Source organism: Neltuma alba, unplaced genomic scaffold (assembly GCF_004799145.2).
Source record: "Neltuma alba isolate B1F8T4 unplaced genomic scaffold, ASM479914v2 tig00005973_pilon, whole genome shotgun sequence".
Lineage (NCBI taxonomy): Eukaryota > Viridiplantae > Streptophyta > Magnoliopsida > Fabales > Fabaceae > Neltuma > Neltuma alba.
Window position 1 is genome coordinate 1 of NW_021634302.1, and position 20,860 is coordinate 20,860.

Genomic DNA, 20,860 nt, shown 5'->3' on the forward strand with positions numbered 1-20,860 from the left:
AGGAGTCACTGATAGCAGAAAGAGAAGCTAAAGAAGAGGCCAGGAAAGCTCATGCAGATGCTGAGACTAGAATGCAGAGCTGGCTAAGAAGTAGAAGATTCTAGTCAAAAGGTGGATCAACTTCAGGAATTCGTCCAGAGGTCAGTAAAAAGCCTTTTTTGTCTTTTTTGTTTTTTTTATTTTGAGGGGGTTGGGTTGTGGGTTTTTTCCCCCTTTTTTGTTTTTTTTTTTTTTGGGGGGGGGGGGACAGCTCTATAGTTTTTTACCAGTTCCACAATTGCATCCAGCTTACTATATTGCCCGACAGGCTTAGATTTACATCCCATCTGTACTCTTGATTGCTTTTCATAAATTGGATTGAAAGTTCAATGATTTATTTATTTATTTTGGTAGAAAAAGCCTTTATTATATAAGGGGTATTACAAAAGGGTCGGATACTACATCCTCCTATAAGAAGGACCTGAAAGTTGGGAAAAATTATAATACTTAAAACACTTTAAGCTGCCATGAATATATCAGCAAAGGGAAGCAAGAAAAAAAACCATCTCTTAAAGTTGTCAAAGCACCTTTAAAAACTCTTAGCATTCCTTTCCAACTACATACACCAACATTGCTCATGGGCCCCAAGAGAAGGAAATAAAGTTGTGATAAAAGAAATCCACTTGATTTACTTATTGCCATGGCAGTGAAGTATGATCAATTTCTGGTGCTGTAGGCATTTTTTGGTGTCTTGAGGGTTCAGTTTATTTCAAGTAATGTACCCCTTTCTATTTTGGGTAGCCCCACAATTAATATCTCCTTTCAAATAAAGTGAGCATTTCTTAGAACCTGATGAGTCTACAAATGTCTTCAGTTCATTTGCAACTTACTTTGATTTGTTTCTTCTATTGCCTAAGCTCCCCCCTCCTATGCATCCAAATCTAAGGAGTTGTATAGTTTGTCTTTCAGCTGTCACTGAAAGTTGTCTGAAACTGTCTTTTTCTTCTTCCTTGCATCATAATCAGCCATCTTCAACTTCCTTAATTTGAAATTGTTCTTAAAAATATTTCTCAAAATGTATTAGGTTGGAAGAGAAAATATCCAATTCAGAGTCAGAAAACCAAGTTCTTCGCCAGCAAGCATTGGCTGTATCCCCAACCGGAAAAGCTCTATCTGCAAGACCAAGAACTGTGATTATACAGGTAAAGGCTAGGAATGAAAATGAGGTTATTTGCCTGCGTTAGAATGCATGAATAGAAATTTACAGTAAGATCTTGTGCACAATTTGCAGAGGACACCGGAAAATGGAAATGCTTTGAATGGAGAATCAAAACTTGGAACAGTAAGAGGACTCTTTGCTTTTCATGAATGCATGTCAATAATTTTTTCGCAATGGAAGGTTTTAGTTTAAAAGTCTTTCCTTCTGTGTCTCTTAGGACATGACACTTGCCGTATCCAATGCACGTGAACCTGAATCTGAGGGGAAGCCACAAAAATCTCTGAATGAGAAACAGCAAGTGAGTGGCTCGTTAGATGCTCTGAACAATCTAAATTTTGTTGAATATTTTGAACTGTCTCTTCATTTTTTACCCCTTTTCCTTAATCTTGCCATATCTTACTATCTCATTTTCTGGGTCAGGAAAACCAGGACTTGTTGATCAAGTGCATATCACAAGATTTGGGATTTTCTGGGGGCAAACCTGTTGCTGCGTGCATGATCTATAAATGTCTTCTTCACTGGAGATCATTTGAAGTCGAAAGAACAAGTGTTTTTGACCGTATTATTCAAACTATATCTTCAGCAGTTGAGGTAACCTCCACTTTTTGTTTATTTGAGCATTCTTCAAATTAGCTTTTGCATTATTAAATGCTTATATGAATCCTGGAGTACTTTTTACTGATAAATAGCTACTTCTGAAACATTAAAGGCGCAGGATAATGCTGATATATTAGCCTACTGGTTGTCTAATACATCAACTCTGTTGTTGCTTCTCCAACGAACTCTCAAAGCTAGTGGGGCAGCTAGCCTAACACCACAAAGGAGGAGAACTGCCTCGGCATCTCTGTTTGGAAGAATGTCTCAAGTATGAAGCAAATGTTTGTCAGTATATACTTTCTTCAGAAACTTCTCTCAGTTTATGAAATTGTTGTCCTTTCCGTGATATTAGGGGCTAAGGGCATCTCCTCAAAGTGCTGGTTTACCCTTTCTAAATGGTAGAGGGCTCAGTAGATTGGATGATTTAAGGCAAGTGGAAGCAAAATATCCCGCTTTGCTGTTCAAGCAGCAGCTTACTGCCTTCCTGGAAAAAATATATGGAATGATAAGAGACAACCTTAAGAAGGAGATATCTCCATTACTCGGATTGTGTATCCAGGTAGATTTTTCAGGTTACCATTTTATGAATGCTAATGACAAAAGGGCAAGTAAAATTTGATTGTGCTTCTTTATAATCAAGGTTTTGCAGCAATTGGCATTCTTTTGTGTTGTTAGCAAACAACAAAGTTGTCCGTTACTTGTAACTGGTATTTTATGAAGTCCGGAAAAAAAAAAAGAGAAATTATATGTTGTGTTCAAATTTAACATTATAACTTTTCATAGGATATCAATCACAGTATAAAAAGTGTGTGTGTGTGTGTGTTGGGGGGGGTGTGATACGACAATATGCTTTTAGTGACTGCTACCTAGAAAAGAAAACATTTTCTCCCACTTTAAAGGAGAATTTCTAAATAACATCATGTAGATGACAAATCTTCGTATGCTACTTTGCACCTATGAGCGATCCCCAAATCATTATTAGCAGGTTGATATGTATGTCGGTGGTGTAGGAAAGCAGTCGCATGTGGGTTAGACTTCAATGTAATTGACAAGCACTGTTCTGAGTTCATTTTCATCTGGATAACACAAATGCAGGCTCCAAGGACTTCACGTCAAGGTTTAGTGAAGGGACGCTCACATGCTAATGCAGTTGCACAACAAACTTTAATTGCTCACTGGCAAAAATTGTGAACGGCTTAAACAACTCTCTGAAGATTATGAAAGCAAACTATGTGAGTTCTAATGTTTCCACGAAAATGTCTGCATTTCCGTCGTCGTCCAATGATAGTATTTACTGAAGTCCTTTGTTGTTAGGTGCCCCCGTTCCTGGTCTGTAAAGTGTTTACTCAAATATTCTCATTCATTAATGTCCAACTATTCAACAGGTACTTTCTTCCCCCTTCCACTCCTTTCTTCCCATTCTTTTGTCTACCTGCATTGCATATATATCATATCGCTGCAAGAAAAATGCAGTCATTTTCATGGGCTTGATATGATCACATCTGCAGTCTTCTGTTGCGTCGGGAGTGTTGTTCATTCAGTAATGGGGAGTACGTAAAGACAGGTTTGGCTGAATTAGAACAGTGGTGCACTGAGGCGACAGAAGAGGTGAGCATTGAGCACATTTTTTTTTTTCATTATATATATTTTTCCAATTTAGGTTTCCGCCTGAACTCTGTTACTTGCAGTATGCTGGTTCAGCTTGGGAGGAACTGAAGCATATCAGGCAGGCTGTTGGGTTCCTGGTACCGGACATTTTTCATAGAAATTGAATTTTGGCTTCAATATTGATGCTTTCCTCTTGACCAATCGTCTGCTATTCTTTTATTTAGGTGATACATCAAAACCCAAGAAGACCTTGAACGAAATAACAAAGGAGCTTTGCCCTGTAAGTGCCTTTTTCTTCTTTTGTGCTTTGCTTAAGTTACTCTTCGATTCACATCTAGAGGATATATTATGGTGCTGCAGGTTCTTAGCATACAACAGTTATACAGGATCAGTACAATGTACTGGGATGATAAATATGGCACGCACAGTGTGTCTACAGATGTAAGCTAATGTCTCTAGTTTCAATAGTCTACTATATTTATGGTCACTAATAGTTGCGTCTCTCGGAACTCCTTCAACTGGTCTTAGCATGGATCGTCCTCTTGATTATACAGGTTATTGCAAAAATGAGAGTCATGATGTCTGAAGACTCTGGCAACGCTGTTAGCAGCTCATTCCTACTGGATGATGATTCAAGGTACTGCAAAAGCTTTGATTATTGAGTATACTGGACAATTTAATTCCTCCTCAATTGTTGACCTCATCTTGCTTCCATATCCAAAAATTTGTAAATGCCTGAACTCATGAAATCAACTTGTTGCATTTCTCTTTTCACAATTTTTTATTCTAATACTAGATTTGAATAGACAGCAGTTCAAGTGTCATGGTGTTAGTTTATTCATTAATATATGATGGCCTATCTCGGTTTTGACTTTAGCCTTCAATCGTTAAATGTGAATGCAGTATTCCATTCTCAGTAGATGACATCTCTAAATCCATGCAACAAGTTGACGCATCTGATGTGGATCCTCCTCCATTAATCCGCGATAACTCAGGATTTGGGTTCCTTCTAGCACGGTCAGAGTGATGCAAAATATTTAATGTCAATTATTGCCTCTGACGCTTCATCATTTGGCTCTCCCGGTACAACATAAGTTGCAGGTTCTAAAAATTGTTTATATGATCTTTTTTCGGTAGTAATGTGTACAGTATACTTTCACCAACCCAGGCTTCAGATATTGGGTTGTTGTCTGGGTTAGTTCATTTTTACCCCTCAAGTTTCATCGACAAGAGGGTTTTTCCTTTGTGAAAGCCATGTTTACAAGGGTTGTAATTCATGGCGATTATAGGTAAGGGCTGGTGTCCAGGCATGTCTGTCACACTTGCCCAAGGGCTTTTTATTCTTAATTATTGTTTATTTTTTTTGGGGGAAATATTTTGTTTTTCCTCATATTGTTGGTCGCTTCTTAGTGTTATAGTTGGATGAAATTTAGTGACGTTAGATCATTTGGATGTAATTTGCATTTGTTATGATATTTTTGGGGTTAAACTGAAATATCAGATAGGATTTTTTGAATGGGCTGAGTTATCATTAAAAATGACTCAGTGCAACTGTACATATCCCCCATTATTTGTTTAAACTTTACAGCTTCAATTTCAGCTTTAGTAGGAGCTGTGTTCCTCGAAGTCTCAGGACAATGAGCAGCTGTTTCCTCTCAGTGCAAATGAATCGCCATGCTTCCCCCCCCCCCCCCAAAAAAAATTCTAGGGTTTTAACATCTAATTTCAGACAAAAGTTTAGCCAACTTGTCCTAAATTGCATTCCAAACTAATTCTTATATTTAGAATTTATTTTGTAATATAATGTTTTTGTTTAAAATTTTTATCATACACATCTAATTAACATTTCTTCCTGGGAGGTTTAAAATTTTACTACTTAAAACTAAATTTCTTAATTTGTATAAAATTGGAAATAAGTGCCTATTTTCGTAATATAATGTGTTTGTTTAAAATGTCTATCATACACATCTGATTAAAACTTTTTATTGGGAGTAGAAATTGAATTGCTTCTCTTGCGGTTATCATGGGAACGCCTATTGCTTCATCCCTCATCCTTTACTTTTGCTGTTACCGTGTCAGAAACTTCATGCAGTTTGCTATGAACTCTAATAATTCAATATGCAATTATGCGAGAAGGAAACAATTCTCATTTAACAACACGAATTAGCATGTTAATATTGTTTTGCGTATAAAATAAAATAGGATTCTCTGATACACATTTTGTAAAAATATCATTTCAGCAGCTTTCATAGGAAAGGGAGAACACTACAAAGCGCACATATCGACACCGTCCTACAAAATATGCATTTGTAACATACGCGTACATTCACATCAGTAGCATTTCCTGAACTATTGGACTGGAAGTATCACCCCCAACAAACCAAACAAAAAAAAAAAACCTTGATCTACATTGTACAACTACTTCCACATCTCTAGTTGCGATTCCTGACTGCTCTGTTGAACTTCTAGAACTTCACTGAAACCACGAATGAGATTATTCCTCATGGTTTTGATCAGTTTGCATCTCTGATTTCTTTTTCTCCTTCATAATCGCCTGCCTAGGCATTACGTCTAACAGAAAACTCCCTCCATTCCATACAGTTGCAGAAACCTTGAGTAACTGGAAAACTACATGCAACCTATACGACAAGAATATGGGCACGGCGAGTGCCATGGTTGCCACAGTGAACATGGCTTGCAAAACAATGTACATCAACAAGCGATTTTGATCTCCAAGCATCCCACTTAAGCGCCACCATACGTTGTTTGCTTTCTGAGCCTTTTTGGAGAGCTCCCTAAGAAACACGCAGATAAATATAACAGTCCATTTAATAACACACACGTCACAGCGCCAGAATCTTGATTCTTGGCAAAAGAGGACGGATGTGTAAATATTCTCTTTAATTTGAGAAAGAGAGTTGGAAAGTATAGAGAAGGAATCTGTTAGTTACCTGTATGAGGTCATGACCTCAGGATCTCTTAAAAGCCTTTGTCGGCGTAAAACATTCACAATGAGAAAGTAAAGGACCTGCCACAAAGTGTAGGCAGCTAAAGGAACAAAAAACAGCCATGTCCAGAGGTAGGCCTTATCTTCCACATAAGGCCATGTAGGCCTTCGAGCACTTCCCTCTGGATGCATGGCTTCAAAGGTTGCGGGGTTCCACCACCTAATGGTAAAGAAAACCAATCCTGAAAGTAATTATTGGGTTAGACAACGAAATGCAACCAAATTAGATACATTAAGCAACATGAAGTTGGCCTACTATCAAAAGTTCAGAATACACTGGCAATTAACATGTAAATATTTATCCCAGATAAATGGAATTGAAGTTTACTTCAATACCTTCGTTATAACATATTTACACTATTTCCTTAGCAAGCAAAATAGTTTGGCATTTATAGTTTCTCCCTTCTATTTTCTCTAATATGAACTTCAACCGTGCTCCCTAATTTCTCCATTGTAAGATGTTACAACAAATGTCGACCCAAAAATTAAAAAATTGTCTGGCTTCATATCTCTAGCTCAGAAAACTCATAGCCATCATAACTGATAAGATTTACTAACATTTGACAGCAAACTAAGTTATAATCTATATCTACTACGGAGTGTTTGAACAGTAAGATTATTTCTCAATTCCATATCATCAGGTAAAGATCAAAATCGGGGCCCAAAAAAAAAACAACGAGAATAATTTGAACAAATCTAACAACGTTCCAGAGTCTTTTAATATTATAATAGGAAAATCATCATTGGGATGATAAAACCAACACAAAGCCAGCAGAGTATCATCAACCATAATACTTCTATCACAATTTCTATCTCCTAAAATTTAGTGCATGAACACATACCTGATATGCACTCCGTATTACACATTTAAAAATATCAATATTAAAGAAGCAAACAATTAAGATCATAGAAGCCGTTGATGTTCCAAAATCCAATTGTCCTGTCTACTAAGATTAGAGATTCTAAAACATAAGAGGTCAAACTTACCAGGCAGAAGATGGATAAGAACACTAACAATTTTGTCAAAAGAACTGAAAACCAGGCTGCACCGCCACACAATCAAAGCCCATGCCAATGGCCCCTGCAACCACACTTCAATAAGTTACAAGGTTGACACTTGTAACATTCTTCTGCCGACGTGTCAAACTATCAGAAACTGAGAGCCTACCTCCGCAAAGGCAAAGCAAACCATGAAAAGCTTTTCATTCTTTGGAGAAAACAGCAGGTCAACCAAGAATATTGTATTGGCGTAATAGCAAAAATCCTGAACAAAAAAAACATCAAGTTACTTTTTTATTTTCTTGCTCAGATTTTTGACGCAACTCAAAAGATATTAATAAGAATATCTATCCAGCTCTCATAATTTAAGTAACTACAGGGCAAGTAGACATAATTGAGCAAGCTCATATTACTCTCTTTTTACAGCCATTATGCTCTCTTCGCTATTAGTGGGACATGTTTATGTAGAAATCCCACCTACACAATTAAACTTTAGGAAAATCATCCTTTTAACTTCATCTTTAAACCTCAAGACAAGCCAATATTTAGTAACTTCACAATTTAAATGGAATTTGGTAACTCTCATCCCCATCAGCTATGTACATAACCAAATAAAGAGTTGGTGATTTTTTTTATTTTTTATTTTGGAAAAAAGAAGAAGAAGCAAACAGTTAGAATAAAAATAATTCGTCATCTGAGTTATTCGGTGATAGCTGCAAGGAATTCAAAGTCAATTCACTCGGCCCAAAAAATAAAATCTATCGTCTCCCCCCTCTAAGATTACATGGTCAGTTAGATATCAGCCTGCTCAGCAGTCCAGTAGTCCACCCGTCTGTTTTTTATAGCAACAGATTTTCGCCTGTACTGTCTTCTCAATAAATGCCTACCAAACGGTACCAGTACTATCCTTCGGAGTCCGAGTAACATGGCACAGGAAGTACCAACGGCACCGAACTTTATTCAAGAAATCAATGCACGGTTTCAGAAGCACGTATTGAATTAACAGATGGATCAGATAAGTGTGAGATATTACATCTTACCAGAAGATAGTAATGCCATTTCTTATACTTATAGTATATCCACCGGAGAGGAACAAAGGTGACGTAGAAGAAACAATATACATACGGAATGTCTTGAGGTCCTGGTAAACATAAAAGAAATATTGAAAAAGAAAAGTAAAGATAACCATGGATTTGTTTAAGGGGAAATAAAAAAAGAAAGCATTATACATGGTTCCACTGATCAGAGTTATCAACTTACTTGCCCCCAAGAGGAAGCAAAAGCCGCCAAAGCCTAGAACCCCCAAAAAATGCGTCACCTGAAAATGCATATGAAACTCACTGTTAACATAGCCAAGAGTAGGTATCATATTCATAATAAAAAGGGGGAAAAAAAAAATGAAACCCGTGGATTATCAATTTCATATTAAGAAGGAAAGAAGAAGCAAACCTTGTTAATGAACCTTTCATGTTCCTCAGCTCGCTTAGCGATCTTATCCGCCTGCTTCGAAATCATCTCCTTCGTCTGAACAGCTTGTTGCGACAACACCTTCATTGGAGCCAAACCAAATCACAACCAAAGCTTGAGAAACAATAGACGGATACAAACGACGGCTAAAATCAAATCGAAATCTCGATTCACGCATACCTTAGATCTATCCCTGAATCTCTGCTTCACCTTTTCAGAAGATTCGCCGTTTGTATACTCCACGTGATCTTCGTTATCGGACATTTTTACTACACACTAACAAACCTACGTTCTCAATCCACAAACAACACACAGAGAGAATGATGATGATGATGATGATGATCGTGAAGGTGAAGAATCAGAAGAACAATGCCGTTTCCGTCTATGGATTGAAGGAGACTCTTGAGCCAAAGACCAGAATGTTCTTTAACCTTCGACGCGGATAGGCGGATTATAAAACAATCTGGTCATTGTCGTCTTGTCCATTTCTCTCAGATGCGCAACACACACACACACACACACACACACACACACACACACACACACACGTGTCACGTGTGAACCATCTTGGGGACTGCCAAATGTTAGTATAAAATTATTGGGTCGGTGCTTTATTACACTATAAGTTATTTTAAAAAAATTAGTGCCTTTACTAAAATGACCTAAAAAAAATTATTTTGTATTTTTATTATTATCGGTAATAATACTATAAATTCAGAGTAATTTATATTTTGAATAATACATCTTTTATAAAATGTGACTAAAAACATCATAAGGGGTATATTATATTAATTACTTCCTCCAATTCTTATTATAAATTTCAAACAACTAATTTACGGATAATAAACAATTAGTTAAAAATAATAAACAAGTTAAAAATAGGGAGAATTACAATGAGGTCCCACGTAATTAAAAAACAAGTCCCAGAGGTTGTCATTCTCACTGTAGGACTTGTTATTACAGGCTGCTCAGGTTGTTACTTGGGACTTTGTAGTGATTATTTCTCTTATGTGGGACTTGAATGTAATTCTCCCTTAAAAATATTCTTTTGTTTTTAAATATGTCTTTATAATAAATAAAAAAAGGATGAAAGAGAATGTGTGAGAAACTATGATAAGGGAAAAATAATTAAAGGTAACATTGAAAAAATATATTAAATATTAAGACCCACCAAATTAAAGCTTATAAGATGGATTATATTCTTTTTGAAAGTTAAAACTTAAATAGGGTTGAAAGGAGGAATAATTAACTTATGAATCAATTTTGTATAATTCCGTATTTTAATTGGACAAAATCTTGGCCACATGGCTTTAGAGGTGGTTTGGGCACCATAAAAAGTGCTTTTCAAAATTTTTTTGTTTAAAAATCAAAATAAATTCCTCTACACATTTATTTAGTATATTATAAAAGTACTTTTAAAACTATAATTTTAATTTTATCTAAACACTTTTCTAGTTTCCCAGTTAATTTATCATATTGTCGAAGGAAAAGAAAAAAGAAAGAAAAAGAAAGAAAGAAGGAGCGAGGGGGCATCTCAAATGGATTTGACATATTCTCGGGAATATTATCTCCAAGTCTTTTGCCTGGTGTTCTGCAAAATGAGATAATTAATAGAATTTGCTTAAAAAAAGATGTCGCATGGTCACCATAGGGGATGGTTAAAAGGAATTGAACAACCATTCTGAATTTTTCAACAAATGTTATCAATTATTATTTTGATCTTAAGGATGCCTTTCCACATCCATAAATATTTGAGTGGAATTAGAAAATATCTTTTGTTCGAGTTTTATTTAAGGAGTATTTGGATTAACCTTTAAAAATAATTTATGAGGCTCGAGAAAAACATGCAAAAGAGTCATTATAATTTATTTGACTGGCAAGTGATATTATTGTGTGATATACTAGCTCCGGTCTTTAATATAAGACACTGTTAAATTTTTATTTTAATCCTAAATATAAGATCCCAATCCACTTTGTTTCTCATATTTATATATATTTTTTCAAAGTAGCCTTTTTAACAATGATAATCCTAGTCAATACACTTGATTAGGAAGGATATTTTAGGAAAGACAATACCTATTTAGAACAAATAACTAACTCAACTTACTTTCTTAACCTCCTTAAATTAGTCAACTGGCTCTTATAATTAGAATCCGAGGTAGTATTTTGATTAGGTAAAACATCACCACTTTGTCAACATAATGGTAATAGGCAGGAAGCCGATGTAATTTATTTGACTAGTAAGTGATATTATGGTTTGATATATTTGATTTGGGCTTGATATTTTGTTAATTAATGACCTGACTTTTTTATGGGAAAATTTAAAAAAAAAAAGCCTCTTGAATTTTAAAATTTGAAATCAATCTTGTTTACTACATTTTAATAACAATTGATTATATTGAAAAAGTAAATAACAACATATTTTTTAACAATTACTTATTTAAAATTTTGAAATTTTAGAGATATTTTTTGAATTTTTTCTTTTTTATTTTTTAAAAAATAAAAATTTAAAATCAATGAATTTAACTAACTAATTTTGTCGGAAACATATCTGCCCAGCGGAAACCTGGGGGATTTATAGATAATTAATGTGTGTGTAATAGCAGGTTATGTAACTTTATTAGTATAGTGATAAATAAATTTCTCCGGCAAAAAGAAAATAATGATAATAAACTTCACTTTTAATAACTTGTCAATACTACTGTAGTTAAAAATAAGCCGTCAATACCACCGGCCGTTCGGCCGAGTGGTAATTGAGCAAGTGTTAGTGCGGAGTGTGTTGTGATGTAGTTTCGTGCCTGCCCCTCTGCAATCCTTTTTTTTAAAAAAAAATAAATATGAAACTGTTTACTATCTCAACTATAAAACTTAGTATCTAATTTTTTTGTTGCCCATCCAGTTTACCGAAACTTTGCTCCGACTACATCTGGACCCGACTCGCGTCGCACACCTGACTGTAGCAGGTAAGTCTTCCAACAGATATTTCTGCATATGCTGAGGTTCGAACTCAAAATTTCGCTTAAGCGGTATCAAGCTGCTTACTATTTAAACCAATCCCTATTGGTCTTAGTATCTAATTATTAACACACACATACACACTTGTACATCCCGGGGTTATGATAATGCTTGGGGGGTGGGGGATCAAATTTTTGGGCCAAGCCCAAGTATTCCAGTCGCCTTGGGCTCTTTAATGTAATTGTTTTACTTATACAATAAAAAACAATTAATGCAGATGGGAATAGGGAGAATGATATTTCATGACCCTCTTAAGAGAAATAATCATGTTACCAATAGGCGTTGGTTAGTGGAAGAATTTTGGCCGTCAACATCTTGAAGGAAAATCAAAAGTGAAATAATCATATTTCAGAACCGTGAATTTTGAAAATACTCTAAAAACTCATGCCCTTAGAAGGAAATTTCTTTCGTAAATACTCATTTGAGGCATATAGATAAAAGAGATGGGGGAATAATCATTAATAACGTATAATTAGTGCCGTGTTGGCCACAAAAAAAGAAGCAAGGTATAATTAGTGATATTGAAAATGCTTATTGATTTGTATGATGAATTGGCCCGCTTTTGATTGAATCAGATTTTACAAGATTTTAAGTATAAAGTTCAATAATGATTGGTTGATATTAATTTTAATCAAATTATCAATTTAATATTTATGATTTGTTTGGCTTGAAGGAAAGAGAGAGGAGGGGAGAAAAAATTTGGTTGAGTTTCATCATCGAGAAATAAGGATAAAATCTTTTAATTGATATTATTCATTTTTTTCCTCTTACGTCATCTGTTTTTATTTAATCAAAGTATTATAACCCACTTGTCCATTTTTTTAAAATTGAAATTAAAATCTTTGTTCTTCTTCATTTTCCTCCAATTAAACACGAAATTAATTCCTTCATACGGAACGTAAAATTTAGTTAAGTATGCAAGTTCAAGTACTTAATTTTCATTTTTAAAATTTTAAATATTTCTTGAATGTAAAACAAAATTGAGAGGAAAATAGAATAAGCTGCATGAAAACTACGAATCATTATATTTATTGCTTAGAAATAACGTGGCTCCTACATATTTTATATATTGATATTGTAAAAACGTCATATTATTATAATTCATAAATCATGTGTTCCATTCCAAATTTCATATAAAAAATCCACATATTTGATTTGTAAATGGTATATGAATATTTAAAATTTAAAAGTTAAATTACGAATATGAATCATTGCGCAATTGAACTTTGGATTTGCCCGCTTCGGCGGCGCCTCAATTTGAAAATTGCGCAGTGGGCCACCTGCGGGCCCAACTCTTGCTTCTTATACAGCTACGACGAATCAATCATCATTCTTTAACAATCATGATTATTTAAAAAATTAAAATCAACATATTACTCGCTCCGTTTCTTATTATAAGAGACATTTGATACTTATGGCATATTTCTATATATAAGAGACACTTAAAAATTGTCTCTACTTTTTTGTATTCATTTCCTATTTTACCCATATTTATTATCTCCAACTCACACTCTCTCTCCCTCCCACTTCTCTTTCTTTTAATAATTTAATTGTTCTCTCTCATGCTCTCTCTCCTTATTAATGAGGGTATTTTTGAAAAAAAAATATACTTTTGACACATTAATTGTTTTTAACTAATTTTAACTGTTTTTTTTATCAACGTACTTCGGTTATTTGTCTCTTATAAATTATAATAAGGAACAGAGGGAGTAGTATTTAAAAATGTTTTATTAATATTTAAGATATCAATGTCAATATTTCTGTTAAAAAATTTAGGGTTAAATGACTAAAAATATACCTTTTAAAGTTAATAAATCAAATTAAAATTCTGTATAAAACTAAAAGACTAAATATATATATATATATTTTAGCCATGATGTGCGTATAATCTTGTTAAATTTTAAATTATGTGTAGATAATTTCTTTTGCTTTAATCCACATACAACTAACTTTGCAAGAGGCAATTTTCCAGTAAAATATTACATGAACTATAGCATGAGAGCTATTTATATAAATTGGGAATCAACAAATATTAAAAAATATGTAATATTTAAATTGAAAATCAATCAATTAAATTAGAAATTTTTTTTCCAATGCTTGTGGAAACCGGCATGGCGAGACATGATTATGAGAAGACAATTTAAAAAAATAAAATTGAAGAAATTAATTAAAAAACCAAAAAGAAAATTGAAGAAATTAAATAAGATTGATATATACACGTAAAAGAGAATCAACGCCAATAGAACAAAAGCACATTCATATGAGACAGCTAAGGCTTGGTTCATCTTATCCCTTGTCTCCCGCGGCGGACCAACCAATATTGTCTCTTGAATCTGATTAGAGGCTAAACTACATTTTTTTTATCACATAATTTTTTATTTTTGATTGATGCTTTATTTCATCATTTAATTTTTATCATATTGTGATCTCTCAACTTAATTATAAAAACATACTCAAATTTTATTTTATTTTTCATCTAACTCTATCTAGTTGTTTAATAAAAATTTTTTTTACATCATTTCTTCATGATTTGACTTTGATAAATTTTTAATACATTGGATTTCATATTTTAATCAATCAACATTTTTCCATATTTGGCATATGAATGTTCTGCGTTCTGAATCACATTTCCTTATATAACTAATTAACTATATTTCCTTACAATTTTCTATATATATATATATATATATATATATAGCAGGGTTAGGATTCGGATTTCTAATGACTTATTTAAATAAGAAAAGTTTTCATCACTCGAGCCAATTTGAGTTGGCCGCAGTTATATTATAGTTTTAACTATAACTACATTTCATTAAAAATGTTCTAAAGTCTACACAGTTAAAAATCAAATAAACTGTGCATTTCATATTCTCTGACTTGTTATTTAATATGAGTGGGATAAAAATTTAGTATCTTTAATATTAAGAATCAATGTCATGCTAAATAGTTTTAAAAATACAAAGATACCCATCAATAAACATTAAAAGAAGAAAATCATTATATTTCATCAAGAGTCAAGGCTACAAATAAAGTCTTACCCCACGGTTAAAAAGAAGAGGCAAGAAAAATTATAAATTGAATTTTCAATATTTATATATTTAATTGGCCAATAAAATTCATATATTTACATATCCAAAGAGAAGTAAACAAAAAAAAAAACAGACATGAGGTTCAAATATCATCATTACACTCATCATTTCCTTTTATTTCCACTATATTTGTCATATGCATTTTTTTTTTTATAATTCCAATCTGAAATGTGTGTGAATTTTGCATATTTTGTAAAATCAGCGAAAAAAGTTATACTCCTCCGATCCTCCATATACTAAAAATTAAGTTTTATATTTAAAATCAGAGGAGTATTATTTATGATTTATTATGAATAGTATAATATATTACTCTGGTCTTTAGTGTATGACTTAATTGAAGAGTTAATATTGATCCTATGTAAGTTTATTTCACATGTTTATCAATTTTTCTCAAATTAAGTTTACTGATATTCTCATAATAATAATCAAATAAGAAAGGGAGGAAAAAAATTAAAAAAGATGATTAAGGGGTTTAAAAAAGATATATCATATTAATTAATTTAACTAACTTTTTAATCTACTTAAATTAGTTAATTAATTATTACATTAAGAAGCAAAAGGAGTAATCTGTTAAGACTTAAGAGTATTTATATCTAAATTTTATGAGGACTGCAAGGAAAATGTATTGAATTTATGGGGAGTGAGAACAAATATATAATACTAGTATATTGTAACATGTGATATATATATATATATATATATATATAGAGTATATATATTTTTTTACACCTGAAAATTCTTTTGCTTTTTTGGTTGGAAGTTTATGCTTTATTCCGTTTTGAAAGAGGGAGCGGCAATTGAAGGGGGAGAGAGAGAGAGAGAGAGAGAGAGGGGTTGGTGAAGTCGTGAAGATAACAAGCTTTTGCTCAAATGTTGTGAACACTCTGTAAGATTTCATTTTCACTGCCTATTGCATCAATTTTCTGTTTCTCATCTCTTTCCAATCTCTTTCGCTCTTTTCTTTTGGAGTCAAAGGTGGATTATTTTGATTGGCATGGAGTTTCCATTTTGAATTTCAGAATGAGGGTGGTGGTTTTTCGGGCTGGGTGATCTAGGGTTTTCGCTGCAGCTTCTTCTGATGCTTTGGTTCATCTTTAACATCATCCGGTAAATCAATTTTGTGATTTCTTTGGGTTGCTGATGGAATCTGCTGGTTTTTCTTTTGTTTCCCCACATGTTTACGAATATGTATATGTTAATTCCTCTTGGTTTATGAGGGATTTTTCCTCGCTGGTTCGATTCAATTTGGTTTTTGTTTTTGAACTACAGATGATGTTGTCCAAAGTTGAAGCTCGTAAGAAGACTGGCGAAAGTTCGAGGGATGGGAAGCTGTTAAAAGAGATTGAAACTATTAGCAAGGCTTTGTATTTGGATAAAAAATTTCCGAGGAAAACAGTTTCTTCCGCTAATTCTCGATCCAAGTCTGCCGGGAAGTCTCATTTGCCTGATCCCAGATCGAACCCTGCAGCTAGTAATGAAGATCCTTCACGCAAGGATAAGAAGTCCATATGGAATTGGAGACCGTTAAAGGCCTTTTCCCACATCCGCAATCGGAGGTTTGACTGTAGTTTTTCTCTCCAAGTCCATTTGATCGAGAAGTTACCTTCAACTTTTAATGATGCTAGCCTTAGTGTATACTGGAAGAGGCGGGATGGGGTTTTGGTGACCCGTCCAGCCAAGGTAGTTGAAGGCGTGGCAGAATTTGAAGAGAAATTGACCTACACTTGCTCAGTGTATGGTAGTAGGAGTGGACCTCACCATTCAGCTAAATATGAAGCTAAGCATTTTTTACTCTATGCTTGTATTCTTAGTGCGCCAGAACTCGATTTGGGGAAGCATAGGGTAGACCTCACAAGGTTGCTTCCTCTTACACTGGAAGAACTTGAGGAGGAGAAGAACTCAGGGAAGTGGACTACTAGTTTTAGATTATCTGGAGTTGCCAGGGGTGCTGTAATGAATGTCAGTTTTGGGTATGAGGTGGTTGGTGATAACAGTAATGCTACCAAGGATAACCATACTGTTCCTAATGCTTTGACTTCTAGGCGAGTTGGAAGTGTGCCTAGTTTTGCCAAGCAGTATTCTCCTCGAACTATAGATGAGGTAAAGGATCTTCATGAGGTTTTGCCAACATCAAAGTCGGCACTGGCCAGCTCAATAGACATTCTATATCAGAAATTTGATGAAGAAAAGACAAATGCTCCCGTGCATGACAAACCTGAACTGGATTTGTGCTCTGAGAATCTTGAAGAAAGCAAACCACATGAGTCTCACTTGACTGATTCTGGGAAAGAAAAATCTGAAGAATGTGTTGGCAATGATGAAAAATGCAGCCCAGTTCCTGGCAATCCTGAAATTAGTGTGTTTCAAGAAAACCTGGAACCAGTCCATTCTGATGGTGATGGTGATGTTAATGAAAACCCTGAAGAATGCCAAGGTAGATTTTCTGTTGTTGATCAAGGCATAGAATCGTCATCAAATGAACGTCTTAACTTGGAGGCATCCACCACAAAGGCTCCTGATTCTGATGTTGATACCCATGATATTGCTGGTATCCAGTTATCTTCTGAACATGCTATTAAATGTGATTCCTTGGGTGAGGAAAATGATGATTCTAAGGAGAAGTTTACGCCAAACAAATTCACTTCTGAAGATGATGACTTTATCACTAAAGAGCTGCTCATGCAGGAATTAGAATCAGCTTTAAATAGTATCTCTGATTTGGAGACAGCTGCACTGGAATCTCCCAAAGATGAGGCATATGTTGAAACCAGATCTGAATATAAAATGAAAAAATCACATAGCTTGGATGATATTACTGAATCAGTCGCCAGTGAATTTTTAAGCATGATAGGTGCGGACCATAGCCCATTTGGTTTGAGTTCTGAAAGTGAATCCGAGTCCCCAAGAGAGCGCCTTTTAAGGCAATTTGAGAAGGAGGCTCTAGCCGAGGGTTTTTCTTTATTTGATTTTGAAATGGGTGATGATGAAGTTGAAGTTGACTATAATGCTCCTGTTGGATCTGAGCAGTGGAACTTCTCTGAGGGCTGCAGATCTTCATCACCGTTCCAAGATCTGCTGCAGGAGGTGCATCCAACCGAGACACAGGATGTGAGGAGCAAACAGAGGGCTCAGATGGTAGAAGACTTGGAAACAGAAGCCTTGATGCGTGAGTGGGGTTTGAATGAGGATGCCTTCAAGAATTCTCCACCGAAAGACCCTACTGGTTTTGGAAGTCCCATCCACTCATCACCTGAAGAACCTCTTACTTTGCCTCCTCTTGCAGAAGGTTTAGGTCCTTTTCTTCAGACAAAGGATGGGGGATTTTTACGAACCATGGATCCCTCACTTTTCAGGAATGCTAAAAGTGGTGGAAGCTTGATTATGCAAGTATCCAATCCTGTCGTGGTACCTGCAGAAATGGGTTCTGGTGTAACGGAGATTTTGCAGCGTCTGGCTTCACTGGGAATTGAAAAGCTCTCAATGCAGGCGAATAAGTTAATGCCTCTGGAGGACATCACAGGGAAAACAATGCAGCAAGTGGCTTGGGAAGCTATGCCTCTCTTGGAGGGAACAGAGAGGTTTGTCAATCATGTTTCAATCAATTTGTTACAATTAGAATTCTTACAGAGCCGTTTCTTCATGCATGTTTCATTTATTGAATGCTGCTTCATCTATGTAGGCAATGTCCCTCGCAGCATGATTTGGTGGCAGGGCAAGATACTAGTTCTGCACAGAGGGGCTCGAAAGGAACATCATCGGGACCAAAGACTGCAAAGTCTAATACAAGTTCATTAGGCAATCAAACAAGTTCAGAATTCGCTTCATTGGAAGATCTTGCTCCACTGGCTATGGATAAAATTGAAGCACTTTCAATGGAGGGTTTGAGAATACAGTCTGGGATGTCTGACCAGGATGCACCATCAAACATCATTGCACAATCCATTGGGGATGTTTCAGCTCTCCAGGGCAGGGGGGCTGATATCAGTGGGTCTCTTGGCCTGGATGGAGCTGCAGGTTTGCAGTTGTTGGATCTAAAGGACAGCAGTGATGGCGTTGAATCTGTTGATGGGATAATGGGCCTATCGTTAACTCTGGATGAATGGATGAGGTTGGATTCTGGTGATATTGATGATATAGAGAATATCAGTGATCATACTTCTAAACTTCTTGCTGCTCATCATGCAAACTCCTTTGACTTCATTCGTGGGACCTCTAAGGGAGAGAAGAAAAGAGGCAAAGGCCATGGCAGAAAGTGTGGTTTATTGGGAAATAATTTTACAGTAGCTTTGATGGTGCAACTGCGTGATCCTCTGCGCGACTATGAGCCTGTTGGAACACCAATGCTTGCTCTGATACAAGTTGAGAGGGTGTTTGTCCCACCAAAGCCAAGAATTTACTGCAATGTGTCCGAGATAAGGAACAATAATGACGAAGATGATGAGCGTGAAACTAGCGCCAAGTTGGAGTCAAAGGATGACAAGGAAGAAGAGAAAATCTCTGAAGAGGAGGGCATTCCTCAGTTTAAAATAACTGAAGTCCATGTTGCTGGTCTGTCAACCGAACCTGAGCCCCGCAAGAAGAAGCTTTGGGGTACTTCAACCAATGAAAAGTCTGGCTCCCGTTGGCTACTTGCCAATGGAATGGGGAAGAGCAATAAGCATCCGATAATGAAGTCAAAAGTTGCATCCAAATCTGGTGCTTTCTCTACAACAAAAGTGCAACCTGGTGATACATTGTGGAGCATATCATCTCGTGTTTATGGTTCGGGATCAAAATGGAAGGAATTGGCAGCTGTAAATCCGCATATCAGAAACCCCAACGTCATTATATCAGATAAAACCATTAGATTGAAGTGAATCTGCATTTCGGATTTTTCTTGGTTAGGTCCTATCCTTGTCAGATCACGAATAAAGCAACCTTCCCTTGAAAAATTACAAGACTAATTGAGATATGAGGGATGTAGACAGAAGTAAATCAGAATTAGGCTCATTTTTGTTCCATAGAACCGTTTGTAAGATTCCTTTGTCTGCATCTGCTGTATTTATGTCCTCCGAAAGGAGCGTGTGTATATTTTATACACATTGGCTAAATTATATTGCTTTGAAAAGAAAGTCCAATGCGCAGTGTAAAGGAAGTGTTTGAATGAGCTCATAGTATCAAGCCTTTTTCTGCTTTCTTTTTATTCCTTTCTTGGTTTTGGAAAGCTAGGCTTCTTGATCTTGGGGGAAAAGTATGCTTCTCCATGATACAGCGGGTAACGTGTTTATATCTTTTTTGGGGAGGAAAAAAAAAAGGATGTATACATTATATATTTAACTTATAATTATTTTGTTATTATACATTTTATTGTTACCTTTTTTCCGTATATTAATTATTAATTAATATATAATTAAAACATTAATTTAATCATAAACGATTGAACTATAGACCAACTATTGAAATATAAATTAGTACTTTGACCGACTCAACGGTCAGTCCAATTTTAACACCTTGGCATTTGAAGATTTTTTTTTATCCTTTAATTGTTCTGTCATAATTTTATTCATTCTAATTTTAGAATAACCAGACAGAGTTAATGATAGAAAATATACAATAACGATTTCTTTAAAAGAAAACATTACTACTTTAAATTGCACAACATTCATAATGACTCTCGCCAAAGTGTTGAAAATTTTCACAAACCATCTTATATGCTAACAACACATTTTTTTTCTAGCTCCAATTCATCGTGTAACGGAGGGTTAAAATCTAATTTAATAAATTATAAATGTTTATTGATAAATAAATCAATTTATTTCGTTTTCGCTCACACTAAAGAAAATGGTGCTGCAATATTGGCATGCTCTAATGATTAGTGATTCCTCCATGGTCTTTTTAGTA

At 35.0% G+C, this 20,860-nt stretch overlaps 2 protein-coding genes and 1 pseudogene across 3 annotated transcripts; 2 read left to right on the top strand and 1 right to left on the bottom strand.

Annotated features, from left to right (window-relative positions):
- Positions 1-88: 88 nt before the first annotated feature.
- LOC114749193 (myosin-17-like) lies at positions 89-5,029 on the top strand (annotated as a pseudogene).
- A 498-nt stretch (positions 5,030-5,527) lies between these two features.
- Positions 5,528-9,358, bottom strand: LOC114749191 (uncharacterized membrane protein C776.05). 2 transcript variants are annotated; one of them, XM_028937682.1, is made up of 8 exons: positions 9,056-9,358; positions 8,859-8,959; positions 8,670-8,727; positions 8,450-8,550; positions 7,579-7,674; positions 7,398-7,491; positions 6,360-6,592; positions 5,528-6,198 (listed from the first exon to the last, which is right to left on the bottom strand). In XM_028937682.1, exons 1-8 carry the CDS (start codon positions 9,138-9,140, stop codon positions 6,043-6,045), a joined length of 924 nt encoding a protein of 307 aa, XP_028793515.1. In that variant the 5' UTR covers positions 9,141-9,358; the 3' UTR covers positions 5,528-6,042. The 2 variants fall into 2 exon arrangements, with proteins under 2 accessions (XP_028793515.1, XP_028793514.1); XM_028937681.1 differs by having other exon boundaries at positions 5,553-6,198; positions 6,355-6,592; positions 8,859-8,957; positions 9,057-9,330.
- A 6,424-nt stretch (positions 9,359-15,782) lies between these two features.
- Positions 15,783-20,155, top strand: LOC114749194 (protein PLASTID MOVEMENT IMPAIRED 1-RELATED 1-like). The gene is made up of 4 exons (XM_028937683.1): positions 15,783-15,866; positions 15,950-16,087; positions 16,250-18,558; positions 18,660-20,155. The coding sequence occupies exons 3-4, from the start codon at positions 16,250-16,252 to the stop codon at positions 19,834-19,836; spliced, it is 3,486 nt and encodes a 1,161-aa protein (XP_028793516.1). The 5' UTR covers positions 15,783-15,866; positions 15,950-16,087; the 3' UTR covers positions 19,837-20,155.
- Positions 20,156-20,860: the final 705 nt, after the last annotated feature.